This window comes from Toxotes jaculatrix, chromosome 17 (genome assembly GCF_017976425.1).
Source record: "Toxotes jaculatrix isolate fToxJac2 chromosome 17, fToxJac2.pri, whole genome shotgun sequence".
In the NCBI taxonomy this organism is placed as follows: domain Eukaryota; kingdom Metazoa; phylum Chordata; class Actinopteri; family Toxotidae; genus Toxotes; species Toxotes jaculatrix.
Genome location: NC_054410.1, coordinates 3,482,756 through 3,498,822, shown reverse-complemented (window position 1 = coordinate 3,498,822; position 16,067 = coordinate 3,482,756). Strand labels below are relative to the sequence as shown.

Genomic DNA, 16,067 nt, shown 5'->3' with positions numbered 1-16,067 from the left:
CGACTCACTGGGTGGATTAAAAGTGTGCGACAACACTTTCTCATTGAGGAGAAATTTAAATTAACATGGTGCACAGGAGGCAGAGTGGGTGGGGTGAGCAGTGAGGTGTTAATGACTTAAGCAGGTGGTAAAAACAGCTTTAATGAAACAAATAGCCTCTTTCAAAAACAACCTTTATAAGTGGCCTATGTACAATAAAAAAAAAAAAAAAAGAAAACACTGTGATAGAGGTTGACGTTGTTTCCCTTCATCTTTGGTTGTCACACACCAAAGATCAAAAACAATGGAAGGATCTCTCCTCATCCAGTCTCACTCAGGATGGATGTCATTAAATAAGATGGGTTTTTTTTCCAGTGTCACTGAGTATAGCACCTCGAAGAGATGTGTGGTGATCACATGTTTAGTCCGTGTGTGTCTTCCTCTAATGTGTCTAATTATACTTAATAATATTACATAATAAATAGTGTTGGTCCTCTGAAGCGTCAGAAGGGGACGCGGGGTTTAGGGCAGCATGATCGGAGGCTGGACCAAGGTTTTAGTCCTCCGAGGTCACATCAATGTCCTCGGAGCTGGCCTGCTTGGTAGCGATGCGCCATCTGTTGATGTGGTGGTTTCCTTTCTTCTTCTGCTGGCTGTCTGGTCCCTCCTCCTCCAGCTTCTGTCGCTTGTACTTGGTCCGCCTGTTCTGGAACCAGACCTTCACCTGGACAGAAAAATAAACAGGTTAAAGACGCTGACGCACATTGTTAAGCAGACTGTCGCGTCACTTCAGAGAAACAGGTCAAATTCATCTCAGTGAGTTAAATAAACAATAAATATGCCGTTTGTAATATTCAGTAGACCTTGTTTTTGTTCAGTTGCCCCTGTGTTGTGCATGCTAGCCAACTAAATATAATGGAGCCCTTACTAATGTTTTTAATAATGCCTGTGATTGAGGCTGACAACTATTTTCGTGATTAATTAATCCAAGTTTTCACAATTAATTTAATTTCCTGAAGTCCAGGGTGATGTCTCCAAAGCCACAAGCCACAGTTTATAAGAAAAAATAAAAAGAATGTATATCATTCTCATGTGCTTCCAAATTTCCATTATATGTAACCCTGGAAACCAGTGCAGGCTTTAGTGGTTATCTTTTCTTTTTAACTTCTACAAAACTACTCTTCTCTCTCTCTCTAACTGATCCACTGCTGCTTTATCCTTTTGAATTTTCTTCCCCTGCATCGTGTGTCACCCCAGCATACCCTCAGCAAAATGCTCTCAAACTGCTATTTCAATCTAAAATGGCACCTTCTCTTTACATTCACGCCTCAAAGTTGCATTAATGCACAGGAAAGGTCAACCAGCTAAATAGCTTCCTGACTGGCTGGCATTCATAGTATGACCTTGGAATATGAGCCTGGCTGAGTAACTTATATGCGGTTAGGATGCATTTTTTAAATAGCAACAGGAGCACTGGGCTTTATAATATCGGCTTCCTCCCCTCTCCTGCCTTTCTCGAGGCCTCAGGCTCATTTCACGGGGCCAAAAACAGGGTTTTACTCTAAAAGGGCCCTGATATGCTTTCTTCAGGAGGTGCATGCTAGTACTTTTGTCTTCATTGGAGGCACCACAAGTGACTTCAAGAAAAGACTGTGGAGACTAAAGTGATGCCTAGTTACTTGTCATAGTGCTAGAGTGGGCTAATTTATGAGCACAGGTTTAGCAGTATTTGATTACCACCTTGATGACCATTTCAATGCAGTTTCACAGCAATTATCAGCCACTGCATTTTAGTGCAGCATTTCACATTGATATCCTTTTTTTTTTTCTCACATTTTGACTTTTTCTTTACCTGCTGTGGGTGACATTTTATAATGATGGTGACGATTTCATAACCCTGTTGACTTTAAAATTCTATTGGTACAAATATTTCTAATGGATCTGTTAGTTCTCACTCTAACGAGACTGAAAATCCAAGAGAGATAGTTGCATCAGATTTGTGAGATTTGTAATTTTCCTAAATTAGTATCAACTCTCATTATCTCTTAAATAACTTTAGCTGTCATCTCTGACATTTACTACACATTTCTTTTGTGTTGTTATTACAGTACATACTTTAAATCAGGACCAAATAAACTTTGTGTGAGTTAATTAACATCCATTAGACTGTTATAATTTGCATAATGCGATTGGTGCTTAATTGCGAGCCCCCTATTACCTGACACAAAACCTGAACTTGAAAGCAGCATTTATCCATATTGCTGACTCGGAAAACCTCTCTTTACAATGCCTATTAGGCCTCATTGACACCCACATAATGTGGACTCATTAAATGTCAGCATCAATAATATTTACACTAAACATTAAACAACTTTAAGAGACTCTTTAACTCACTGAGCTGCTGCCATGTTTTGTGTGGATGGAGGAATAGAATTCTTTAAATTGGATTGCCCAGATTTTTATGTCTTGAATTTTTATTATATTTTTTTTATTATTTCTTTAAAAGTGCACAATACAACAGTCTGTCATTGCTGCAGTGGCATGTATTAGCAACAGTTCTGAAAACTGTTGATTCCTGTTATTTTTAAATAACACCTAACTTATAATTCAAAACTGCTGTAGTTTATATATAACATAAGTCAGAAATGTAAAAAGACCCTGCAGATATTATCAGTACTAATAATAGTTGAAAACATACAGCAAAATAAAAAACAATAATTGTCTTAAATTAAGCTTGTTAACTTTTTTTAATTGAATTCATGAGGATAGTTTCCATTATTATTATTGTTGTTATTATGATTGTTATTGTTATTATTATTATTATTGTTATTGTTATTATTATTGTTATTGTTATTGTTATTATTATTATTATTATTATTATTATTATTTTCATGGCCCCTCAAGGGATATTTTAGCTGTTTGGGGCGTAATTCTGTTTTACTTTAACCTATTTAGCTAATGCTAATATTCCTATTATGTATTCCTACCTACAGATAATTTTGGGGGGAGTTATCGCGACATTTAGCGAAAACGGATAACAACATATAATGTTGTTACCATGGAAACGCTGCTCTCAGTAAAGTTAAAAGCAGAAATTGTCGATAATATCGTCCATTTTCGTGCCATAAGGGTCAACTTGTTATTTTTGAAACGGTTATTAAGTGAGAATTAGCCCTGAAAGAGAAAAGTTAGCAACATGAAACCAGTGTGCGTGGATGCTAGCATAGCGTTAGCCTAACTTGCCTGTGTTTCAGATAAGCTCAAGCTGTTCGCCAGCTGCTTCCTCTCGGCTCCCACCACATAGTGGTTCTTCTCGAAGGCCCTTTCCAGACGGAGGAGCTGCGAGGGAGAGAAGGCCGTCCGGATGCGTTTGGGTTTCCTGGCAAAAGGACCGTGGAGGAGCAGGCTGTCCTGGGACACATCATTACCTGGCACCACATTCAAAGAAACGGGGAGAGGCGTCAGTCTGGACCGGCACAGGTAACATGATTATTATAACACCTGGTTTGGACTGGAGAGCAAAGGTCAAGTGAAATTAAACTATTATTATTATTATTATTATTATTATCATTATTATCATTATTATTATTATGCCAACTTGTAGCAGGTAAACTAACTAATATATTAGTAAATAATAATCTAATTTATCAGAAACTGAATGATAAATGGCAGCCTAATAGACGCAGATTTTCTTTTCTTTTTTAATACCTGAGCTGGCACCCTGCCGGCAGTATTAACAGCGACCAGCGTGTTTCCATCAAAAACCCCTTTTCTACTGCTTTGCTTTTCTTCACTACTGCTAAACCATGCCGTGCCTTTTAATTGCCTGTCTTTAAGGCTTATTGTATTAGGCCCATTTGAACATGTCATTATGGAGAAGGACTACCTTTACCAATAGTTTCTTTGTAATATAACGGTGCAGAAGCCTAATAACAACATTTGTCAGGCCAAACATTAATTTATTTTCTTTATGACTATTGGACGTTGACCGGTTACTTTTAATCTGATTCAAAAGAGTTTAGACAAATATATTAAGCCAACATAAATGACAGAGCTCGGCTTTAGTTTTGGAGAAAGCGGGCATCAGATATTTATTAAACAAACTGCTTCTAATATTCTCCACAATATAGTCGGATAAACAGTCAAATTCTACTATTTGAAAATATAGCAAATAAATTAAGATAGTGTTTGATAAAGTGTGTGTGTTGCATGAGCTATTATGTTTATAATTTATTAATTTTTTTTTTACCATGAATAATGGTTAATTAGCTGACAACGAATTAATTTTCACTCTGATCTATTTCACCACATTTTGTCTGGAAGGTGAAGAAGTGAAGCTGAAAACGACAAGTTTATTTTAGGGTCAAATATTCCTGAAGGCTGTTATTTCTGCAAACACTGAAGTAAGCGACTGTGATTTTGGAAATAGGGTTTTCAGCTATTTTTAACATACATAATTACACATATTTCATACATACACATATTATTCTTATATATTAATTATTTTTCGTTATATTAATATTCTTATATATTAATTATTTTTCATTTTCTCGTAGTCAATAAGAAAGTCTACCACAAAATCCACCAGAGCTCATTGTGGGATATTAATTAATCAGCCTTTATTTGGTTACATCAGACTGCCAGTGTGAAAATATAGGCTGATAGTTTATTGTAATAATTTAGGGGAATTTGATGAATTTGCACCATTCTGTCTTTTTTTTTTTTTTTTTTTTTTTTTTTTTTTTAAGAAATACATTTTCTGCCCACCTTAGGAATGCAATAAACTGCAGTATGAAAACTTGCAACAATCGGCCGTAGAGCTGCATTTACTGGGTAATAGTTGGTGCAACAATGGTGCTGAATAAATCACTGTCGGCTGTGTTCAAATCCTTCGCTGTTATAATACCTACATTGGATTTTATTAATTTTATACTGAATGTTTTATACTGGATTTTATCTGTGTTGCCTCTGTGGCCTGGATGTTGCGTGATAGTTGCAGTGACTCTGTAGCCTAACCTAGGGCGAGTTTTCTTGAATGGGAAAAAAAAAATCACCATCAGTGCTTATCTTCTCATGGCTGTGTCTTTCTGAGAGGAGCTGCAGGGCGAATGAGAGTGGAAATATGAGAGCAGCCCGACAGCCTGCAAGAGACTCGGTGGTCCTGTCGTTCGTACTATCAGTGCCTGCAGTTTATTGTTCAGCCAAGAAATTTCTCCAATGTTGACAGCCACAGCGTGTTCGAAATGTCATGTCCGATAACATCTGAATATGTAGCTCTAACTTTCATCTTGGTCTCTGTGAAATTGTGTTAATACTTTCTGAATTATATGTAAACACACCAGACAGTAAACCTATAAACGTAAATCTAAACATTTGATGTGCAGAACATCCTGGTATTTTTTTAGGCTGAACATTCAGAATAAATCAAGTTGTTAAAAATCTTTTGCGGCCGGTATATCTTCACTACGCTTACCTTGAAACCGGTGTCCGAAAAATCTGTTCCGTAGGACCCAGGGGTAGAAGTTGAGCGGGTCTCGGTGTTGCGTCCCGAAGAAGTGCGGATGCTGTAGGTGAGAGCTTCCGAGCTGGTGAGGAGCCACCGTGAGGGAGGGGTGGTTTACCGTCTCTGGGAACACCAGGTCCGGGCTCTGGTAGAGGGACCTGGCCGGTGGAGCCTGGTAACCGTTCATTAAGGCATCTGTCGTCGGGTTGGAGTAACTTAACGCCGTCGGACGGATGGGATCCTCGGTTGTTAGAGGGTTCTCTTTGGCGACCAGAGACTCTATCGTGAAGCAGCGCTTTCCTGCAGTGGGAAACATCATCTCGTGAAAGAAATGGAAACCAGTATCAAAGCAAAGTGATCAGTCGTTTTCCTTCCTCTTGCTGGAAAAAGATAACCCCCCTCTCAGAAACGCATGATGATCAAAGATGGAGGGTGTGCGGAGGGTTTTGCCTGCAAACTCAACAGTGCTGCAAATTGCCCTGATCCATGGAGTCAGTGCGCACTGGGAGGGTTTCTGTGCACAAGTGCGCACCAAGTAAAGCGCCTCCAAGCTTGCATGTAGCTTGACGCTGCGCAGGGAGAGAGCTGATTGGACCAGAGCACCTGCCAATAGGTCTCCTCAAGTACCTGCTTCATAGATCACACAAGACCGGGCAGCTTAGTTACAGGGACACGCTGAGAAAACATGTGTGCTCCAATTAATGGGTCATTGTGTGTCCTATTCAGCCTTAATATCTCGTTTTTCTTAGGGGAAAACAATCTGCCGGTGGGGGTGAGAAAGTTCCTCTTGTTTCAGTGCAGGTTCAGTCGTTTCCTTTAGTGGTGTCAGTGCTTGAAGCCTGTATGTCAAGAAATTAAACCCCGTCCATGAAAATGACTCCTGGAGACAAGTGGGATTTATCACCCTGAACTGGCTGCCTGATGTTTTTTTTTAAAGCGGTTTAATAACAGTTAGGCCCCTTTTCACCCAAACCTTTCACTGAAAGCAAAGAATACAGGCTCTGTAGTTTACCGACCTGTGATATGCGTTAAAATGCCAAACAGGAACACAAGTTTAAGACTGATAGACGTAAAGATCAAATAATTTTTCCCTCCGCTCGATTATTTCAACCCTTATTTCGCAGTTAACGTGTATGTTTTTATTGTGAAAAAAAATCATGTTGTTAAAAATATTTTAGAAATTCGTTGTTTTTGCTGAATCCCCTTTTTACGAAGGTAAAACTGCAGCAGAATTTGTTTGAATCTTTTTCTCGCCGCAGCATAAACAGCTTTTATTTCAGCACCTGGAAATTATAAATTCTTATTTCGTGGATTTAATATGTTTTTCACTTGGTGCAGTAAATGTTCTGTTTAAAGGGAAAGGAAATAAACAACAACAGCACTGGATTCATTTTCACTCGAGATTTGTTTCAGCTATAGCAATAATAAGAATGATAGTAATGAGGATAATAATAGTAATAATTGTTTAACATGGGAAAATGTGACAAGGGATCTGATGAAATTAAAAAAAATCGTGTTAATTATTCATTCTTTTACTGGAGGACTGTGTCCACGCTGATCTGTTATTTAGTCATTGTTTTGTCTAAGAAAATGTAGTTTCTGTCCCCACAGATGGAGCTATAAGTTAATTCTGGGAGGTAATTTCACTTTTTTTTTCCAGAGAAGTTTAAATTGTTTCAGGATTTAAATATGCATCATATTGGAAAACAAACTAAATGAGTCTGATTTTTTTTTTCTCTAGCATCAAGAAAACGATTTGAGTCCTTCTCACGTCTGATGGTGACAGTGAGGCTCAGTTTGTCCTCTGTGAGAACAGTTCAGCAGCGTGTGGGAGGCAGCAGTTAAGAGTCAGCCCGTGTTTGTCATTGGAGCTCGGTTGCTGACTTATCCCTCGGCGCTCAGCTTCCACGGTGCACTAACCAGGTTAATAATTTACCTCTTAATGCGCTCGTTTGTTTAGAGGTTGCATTAGAAAATCATTACCGATGGAAATTATGAGGTAAAACAAGTTGTTGATTAGGCGTTTAGAGCTAAAGGCTCCTAAAGACGGCAGTAGGTTCTGTGAATGAAGCTCTAAATGTTTTTTTTCTCCTCCAGTTTAATTTGTTTCAGCTCAGTCATCGCTGTGACTGTATGGACACACACATATTTACATTTATTTCCGGGGTGACTCTGAGCACTGAATTCCTTTGAACAGTTTACCTGGAAATATTTTTCCTCTGTTGCGTGATTCATAAGAGCCCCTGCTGAATTTAACAGGCCAGTGAATCGTTTCAGTCCTTTTAAATATGTCTGTTTTTATCGATTATTATTTCCGAATTGAAAGGATTTCTAAAAATGAACTGTTGAATGCAGCTCTGCGGATTATTGTGCTTCAGGACACAAACTCTTTCATTTGAACTAAATGTTCTGTCTGAATTAAGTTTATTTTTTAAAATAAGAACACTATAAATCCGTCGTAGTGACCTATGAAATTATGAAGGACACAGTACTGGAGAATAATGCAGGAAATTATAAAGAACAAGTCAATAACAATTTAAGGTCTTTGTGGGAAAAATAAAGAGTGTTCACGACTCGGTCACATTATTCTTTGTTGCAGGATTTTCTGTTTAAATATCGACTTTTTTTTATTTTTAAACTTCACATTGCAGCAGCAGGAAACGGCTGAAAACGCTGTTGAGTTTAATGATGAAACCCTGTGGGCCTTTACGCACTGACCCTGATCGCTGCTGGTTAATAGATGATCAAATCGCTGTGCATTAACAAAAACAAAGCAGAGCGGTCCACCGTTGTTCCGTACCTGCTGTTGGTTTTGCCCTGAGGCAGCGGAACAGAGTCTGACCGGAGAGATATTCATCTGAGAAACTGAGCAGTGCGTTAGTCTTCAGTGGAAATATCTTTATTGTTAAATTCTTCTGTGTTTGATTCTAGTTTAATATTACTGAGATATTCTGAGGGACTTTTAGTGGTGACTTGTGACCTTGATGTTGTTTAATATCCCTGAACTTTCCTGTAAAACAGAAACAAAATAGATGATGTTTAATTGTATAATAGCGTCGTGCTCTATATGTTTTACACTGCACATCACAGATAGGAAGTCATCAGATTATAGATTTATTATGGGATTGCCACAGTAAGGAAGAATGGGTTCACAGGTTACACATTGTCCAATTAACTAAACTCAAAGCGAGAATAGTTGACACGCAACATTATGAAGAGCAGGACTTAGTTAAGGATTTGACCGGAAACATTCCTTTTTTTTATTTTGAGTTTTCAGTTACAGCTGCATGGGAACAACTCTTTCCGTGTGAACTTTTTTTTTTTAAGTTTTTAATTATCTTAACTCACCCAAAGTGTTTGATTTTCATATAATTCTGGGAGAAAGTCAGAAATAACCACTCCAACCAAACCAAAAAATATGTACTGACCAATCAAAGAGAGAAAAATATTCATGTTCAGCCTTAAACCGACTGTTTTTAGCAGAGAAATAATCATCATCTGATAATTTAATGCATCAAACAGGACTGAAAACACTGGCACAGATTACACAGTCAAAGCTTACAGCTGATGCCTGCTGACGGATGTTCACCAAAGATATATTGTGGATATTTGCACATATATGTAAAAAAAAAAAAAAAAAAAAGACTATAATTTATAGAAATTACTTTATTTCACCAGCCTTCACTCGCCCAACAGGGAGTCCAGGGAAACACATATAAAAGTAACCAGCAGGACCATTAAAAGTCAGTACAGACTGTTGAAAGATTAGATTTCTGCTCATTTTTGTATCTAATAATTTGTGAAAATGTAAAGTAAGTGTTGGAAATGAGCGTGATCGTGTAGAGTTTTTAGTGATAGGGGATAACCTAATCAAACTGCTCAACTACATCTTTGTCAAAAGAAAAAAAAATTGTAAGCATGTGAGGACATGAGGCATTCTACTAATTAACTGTCAGTTTTAAATGTCCTCAGTGTTTATTTTGGGGGCTCAGGGAACTGGTCCAAAAGAGAGACCACTATGAGGACAGAAGGCACAATCTAAGATAAGTGCTGCCCTCTAGTGGACCCTGTCTAAACAAGGCGTTCATATTGAGATCCCTTGACTGATTGTTAAATAAGAGAAATGTGTTTTTAGTACATGCTCATGTTAATGACTAAAAAAACATTAGTATAACTATAATATTTACACAGGCTCTTCGAGTGTCCATGGTGTCTGCAGAACTCAATTACAACTAACAAACTTAGTGGGACTTAATGTTCTGCTGGGATCTTTACATCACTATAACACATCAGGAGGTTTTGTATTAAAGTTTTATTCATAAAAGTTCCTTATTTCATGGCGTAGACTTGACAGACCCGAACCCTTTAGAATATTAAAACCAGAAATGTTCTTAGTGGCCTTAAAACTCATGAGCACTGTTCTAACAGTAGGGGCCTGCTGCTAATCCCTTCAGTGTGAGTAACACTCACCAGTTTACAGTTCACCAGTTCACTGGGGGACATTGTTTTCAGGCCAATGCTGCCATCCAGTGGCTGAACTGCAGCAGAGCAGGTTCAGAGGATTTTCAGTTTCCTGCAGAGGTCAATGAAAACTTTTGACCTCACTGGTTCCAGTTGTGTTCCAGTTGTGTTGCGATGGGAGATAAATTGTTGGTATTTCTCTGATTAGAGTTTAGTACAAAAATGTAAAACGTTGAACATGTGATATGATAAAATAATTGATGGTAAAAATTAAATGGCCATTACAGCAGGTTTTAACAGACAGACAAGCTGTTTGTGCATATTTTTATGCAACAGATCTATAAATTCAAATGAACCTTCATTTAATTATACCACTACATTGTTGTCAAATTTTCATTTACTAAAATACATATTAAAATACACCTCGTTCTCTACAGTTCTGCCTGATCTGTTTCCGTGATGTTGATTAAAACCATCAGACTCGCAGACTGCAGGGCTCAGCTGAAAGCTCAATTTCTCTCGCACCTCCTGCGTTCATTAATAAACTAATTGGCCATTTTGTTTCGCATTAGCGTTGTGTGTTCAGCTAATCTATTCCACTTAAATACTTGGAAAATTTCACCCCATTATAACGAGATGGGAAAAGTAGCACGTCGCTGCGTTTGTGCCACCTGCATGAGAAGTGGGGTCGTTCAGCCACCTGTCCGGGCCCCGCTCCTCCACCGGCCTCCCTCTTCAGCATAAACAAACATCCCACATTTAACAGGACCAGGAGAAAAAATAAGAGCTCATACTCAGAAAAAGGTGTTTATCATAATCTTTATCTGCTGTTCTGCGTGATCAGATTCAGTTTCTAACAACTTTAATGGCGTAAACCTGAGCCTGTACATCAGCAATGTACCATATGAGTGGATGTGGGATGTGGTGCGTAAAATACGCACGTTGGATGAGACTTTTGCGTCATTTGTGAACCAGCTTTTTCCTGAATCATTTCCATTCCTCACAAACTGCGTTATATTTGGCTTTTAAATCCTTCGTGGTGTTCCCTCTCTCTCTCTCTCTCTTTCTTTCTTTCTTTCTTTCTTTCTTTCTTTCTTTCTTTCTTTCTCTGAATACGATGTGAACAGGAACTGCTACTTCCTGGGAGAAAAAGACTCTGTTCTCCAAATTTCAGAATGACCGCTTCAGTTCAGGACAGCTCCTCTTGTCAGTGCCCGTGTCAGAAGTCATTGTGCATCTCAAACGCGGTCCTTTCACGGCGAGACAAAGGCCGGCTTCTACTTCAAACGCTTGTAATGAAAGCTAATGACTATTAGATGGAGTAGCGGGGCCTTTCGCCTCTGCAAATAAAATGCAAAGGAGGATTTTATTTCACCGTGTCCTACCCTAAAACGCGCGTTGGTCAAATGAAGTGCACTCTCCCCATTGGAGCTGGAGGTTATTGCTCTCCATGAGAACTTTCACACCTTCTCAGAGCTGAATTACAATCTGATGGTGAAGGCGCATAAAAGCTCATCTGAGCTCAGTCAGGTATTTAGACTCAGGGAGTAAGTTTGTTTGTAGATATCGAACAGAAAAACACAGACGCTCTGAAGAATCGTCTTGTGATAATAACAATAACATGAAGACTAATTTTTGAGAGTTATCAGCATCCAGTGATGTACATCTGCTTATTCATCACCAAGGAGTGATGACTACTTCTCAGTAGTATCATTTCAAGTCTGTTTCCTTATAATAAAATTGAACTAACATCTTGCATGTGTCACCTCAGCTTCTGGGAAATTATAATATTTCACGGATTTCTGGCATTTTATACACTAAAGATTAACTGATTAATCAAGGAAAAATGAACAATGATGAAAGATATGGTTAGCTGCAGCCTTCGCACAGACTATGACAAATATCAGTAGATTTAAAAATTGTTTTACTTCTCATCTCATTTATCTCAGTTTTGCTGCTTGTCAGTTGCATATTTTGTAATTCTGAAAAAATCAATGCCTAATATCCATGTTTTGGTTGTTTAGGGTTCTGCCCCTTCCATCTCTGGGACTTTGTGAGCAACTACTCATCAGCAGCTGGTGAGTTTCATTTTCTATATCATTTTTTCTTTATACCCAGCTGACCTTTGTTCTACCCAGACTGTCTCCTCAGGTCAGGGTATGTCTTTTTCAAGAGGCCCTGACCAAAATACTTTGTCCGTGAAAAGATTTATCTTTTGGTTTATAAAAAGCTGCTGAATTGTGAAAAATGATTGGGTTCTACAACACTTCTAATCCCAAACTTATTAAGTTTACTATCATCAGAGACAAAGAAAAGCGGGAAGCTCTCACATTAGAGAAGCTAAAACCAGATTTCTTTTGTTGTTGTTGTTGTTTTTTCTCCTTGAAAAATGACTTGAATGATTTATTGAGTTGTCACAATTGTTGTTGATTAATTTTTGGCTAATTGGAAAATAGTTTCAGCTCTAGAACATATGGATAATGTGGATAAACAAAGTGCCTGTGATCTCTGCCACCAAGAAAAACTGTGTAAAATGCTAAAGGAATGAGATTCATTAAGAGCCTCAAGTCAGGAAACAAATGAAGATGTAACAGTAGCTTTTCATAAGAAGCTTCATTTCAGAGGCTGAAGAGAGTCTTAAGAAACCCAGCCAGCACTGGCATGTTTCCAGCCGTTAAGGTGCCCTGTGCTAATTGGGACGATGAGCCCGGTGACCCCCACCTCCACCCTCCCCAGGACTCTCCAGGTTTTCCCAGGCCTCTGGCTGCTTCTTTCTGTCCCTCAATGGGATTACGTTGGGCTGTGGAGAGAGGAGAGGAGGGGGAGCTCTGATTCCCGGCTGATCACATCAGAAACGGCTCTCCGGGGTTTTTACACAAATTCTGCTCCTTCAGCGACGCTTCAGCCCTAATCAGGCCGAGCAGGGACACCAGGAGAGAGCAGGCGGGGGGTGGCGGACAAGAGACAGAGAAAGAGATCAACTCAGTTACTGTTTATTAAACTTCTCTCTTTGATACTGTTACCAGCCGTCTTCTCCCTCTGACAGCACCTCTGCTGCCCCCTGCTTTGAAAGTTTTTTTTGTTTTTTTACACTTAGTTGAGTTAAATTTGGCTGCAATGAAAGAAGACAGTGAATTCACACAGTTAGTTAACAATGGAAAAGTCAAAGTTGTGATGATCTGATCAAAATAACTTTGCCCTCTGTGGTTTGCATTTCATCGTTCTCCTCAGTTTCTCATCTGATTTCGTTTAACTATTTTGGTGGAGTGGAGTGGTGGAGCTGAGCGTCCTGTTGGTCATGAAACCATTGGACATACAGAAAAAAGACCCTTATTCTGAAATACATTTTGCACAGGAAATAATGAGCAGCAAAAGGTTAGGGGGAGTAGACTGAGGTAAGGCATCAGCACACTAAACTCTGCCCTGTTGATAACATTTTATTAGATATAGTAAAGTGCTAACAGAAAGTTAGCATTACATCCTCATGTACCCCTTGATTATCTTCGGTTAAATCCTGCTCTAATTAAGTTGTTTGATGTAAGCTAATAGTAGGAAACACTGTATTTACTAACACAAAATTTTAATGCAATAACCTACTGCAAAAAGATTTTAGGATTAAAGAGATGGAAGCCACCGCTCTGTTTTCCCATCAGCTGTCTTTGTTTAACATGAGCGAGTCTTCCACAGGACAGGACTTTCAGGTTGACCACCCCAATTAGCTGCTCTGATGGACTCATTTGCTACATCCCAATCCTTTCTACACGCTGTCTTCTCTCCTGTTTTATCCCTCATGTCTGCCAGGCGGGCTTCAGCGGACAGCATGAGTCCCTTTCCGCCTGGGAGGAAAGACGTCACGTTTCAATAGAGCAGAGACAGGACACTTGCTGGCAGTGGGTGGGCATGTGAGAGACCCGTCCTTTGAGGAGCAGTGAGAACAGGCGTATTGACCGTTTAAACAGATTAACAGTGAGACCCAGCTCTCTGGCCCAGAGACAGACTGACCCCTACCACCCCGGGTTACAGATATCCCAGATAATCCCCGAGCTGGTTATTTATTTGCTTAGCTTAAATCAGAGGGGAACCCGAGTCTGTCCCAGACTTAATGTTAGATCAAACCTGGGAGGAAATGTCTCCATCGTCTTTAAACTGGGCACAGACTGAGGAGCAATAAACGGAGGTCAAAGGGGCACGATGATGACTTTACTGGGATACAGAAGAGAGGAGGGAGAGTTTCTAAATCAGTTTCTGGAACTAATGTGCAGATTAGCAAACGCTCATGTTAATAAACAGGCAAACATTCAGTCATTATACGTTTAACCAAGGTTGAAAAAGTCTCACCCGGTTGTTAAGTGAGCAGTTTCATTGTACTTTGTTCGGCTGTTCATAAAACTGCTGAGGCCTCAGTGAAATTTATTTCATTTATGAAAGTTATTTATGAAATCTGTGAAGTGTAGATCTGTAATGTAGGACTGGATGTTTTTACCTGATCTGATTTGCCACCTGAACCTCATCCACTTTAAACCACTGAGACCAATCAGACACACAAACTCTTCAACCTAATAACAGTGGTGTGTGGTAATGTGTGTTTGCGTCTCTTAGCTGAACAGAAAATAGCCCTTTAAAATGTTTCATGTTAAATGTGTAAATAATAAAAGCGGAGCTCTAATGATCCAGTGACAGAAAATGTCACATTTACCTTTTGAAATATTTCTAACTCCCAGTGACTAAATAAGAAGGAATGAACAGGACACGGTTGCCATTAGTGTCATAAAATATATTTCTGAATATTTCATTCAAATATAAAAACACTCAACAGGTGAAGTGAACTCATCAAAGAGCAATAAATGTAGAAAATTAAATATAGAACTATACATCTATTAAATATCCATAGTTGGAGGCAGGAGGCTCCTTTCTCGGCAGTATGTACAAGAAGTCTTTGTGAAAAGTCCAGTGGTTGTAGGTTAACAGTGATCAGTGGAGTCATCAGACACGTCAATGTCCACGTCTGAGTCGGAGAACTCCTCATCCTCATCGCCTTCATCTCCGTGTCCTTGAGATCCGGGGCTTTTCGGCGGAGCAGCCAGGCCCAGTTTGGCCAGCTTGGCCTGCTGCTGCTCCAGACTCTGTTTGCGCCACTTGATGCGTCGGTTCTGGAACCAGACTTTGACCTGGAGACAGAAAAAGAGATGGACATTAGAAACACTGTGGTGTATTTATGAAACGGACGCCAATGTCTCCGAAGATCCACTTGAAATGCCTAAAATGCAGTAAATGTTTTCATACCTGAGCCTCTGTGAGCTGCAGAGCGGAGGCCAGGAGGAACCTCTCCGATCCGACCATGTACTGCTGCCGTGCAAACTCCTTCTCCAGTCGGGACAGCTGCTCGCTGGTGAAGCTGGTGCGCATCCGTTTCGACTTCCCACCTTTGGTTTTGAAAGAGTGCAGGCCTGCGTTGACTTTGGACATTGAAGCTGTGAAGCAGAGATGACACATTAAATCACACTGTCACGTGAAAATGATTTCTGACACATAGATCTGTTTTACTTTGCTGGTTCCAGTAAGAAAGGACAGTAGCTCAGTTTACCTTGTGCGTAAAATGCTCCACGACACGTTGACTGGTAGGTGAAAGGCGGGCAGCAGTAGATCGAATATCCAGGCTGTGCGTGAACAGCTGAGTGCAGCATGTTTGGTGAGTAGACGTACGGTGCTGGTGCTATGGGTAAGCCTACGTGTCCGGTGAGAGGCAGAACTGGAGTTGTTGGCTGATATTTCACTCCGCTTTGAGTAGGACTTGTCCGGCCGGTGGTCGTGTCCTCGGGCTTAGCGAGCAGAGCATCGATAGTGAAGGATTTTCCACTGGGAGGCTTGGTTGACGACGCGCACTGGCTCCCCTGGTACTGTGGGTACAGCGATGCTGGTGCGTAATTACGCACAGAGTATCCATAAGCTCCGACTGGTCTGTTCGGCACCTGCATTCTGTCAGATGTTTTTTTTTTTTTAAAGTGTGGAAAAAGAAGATCTCGAAGGTCTCTGTAGAAAACAAGTTGTTGCTCCAAGTGCAGCGAGGGAGTGAATGCTGCTCCTCTGCAGAGGCTCCTCATTTATACTCCACCCGGACACAGAG

General features: G+C 39.8%; 2 protein-coding genes across 2 annotated transcripts; both read right to left on the bottom strand.

The window, feature by feature from the left end:
• emx1 (empty spiracles homeobox 1) lies at positions 1-5,801 on the bottom strand. Its single transcript, XM_041060903.1, has 3 exons — positions 5,453-5,801; positions 3,223-3,407; positions 1-703 (listed from the first exon to the last, which is right to left on the bottom strand). The coding sequence occupies exons 1-3, from the start codon at positions 5,799-5,801 to the stop codon at positions 536-538; spliced, it is 702 nt and encodes a 233-aa protein (XP_040916837.1). The 3' UTR covers positions 1-535.
• Positions 5,802-14,904: 9,103 nt separating this feature from the next.
• Positions 14,905-15,918, bottom strand: noto (notochord homeobox). Its single transcript, XM_041061216.1, has 3 exons — positions 15,528-15,918; positions 15,227-15,414; positions 14,905-15,111 (listed from the first exon to the last, which is right to left on the bottom strand). The coding sequence occupies exons 1-3, from the start codon at positions 15,916-15,918 to the stop codon at positions 14,905-14,907; spliced, it is 786 nt and encodes a 261-aa protein (XP_040917150.1).
• Between the last annotated feature and the right edge of the window lie 149 nt (positions 15,919-16,067).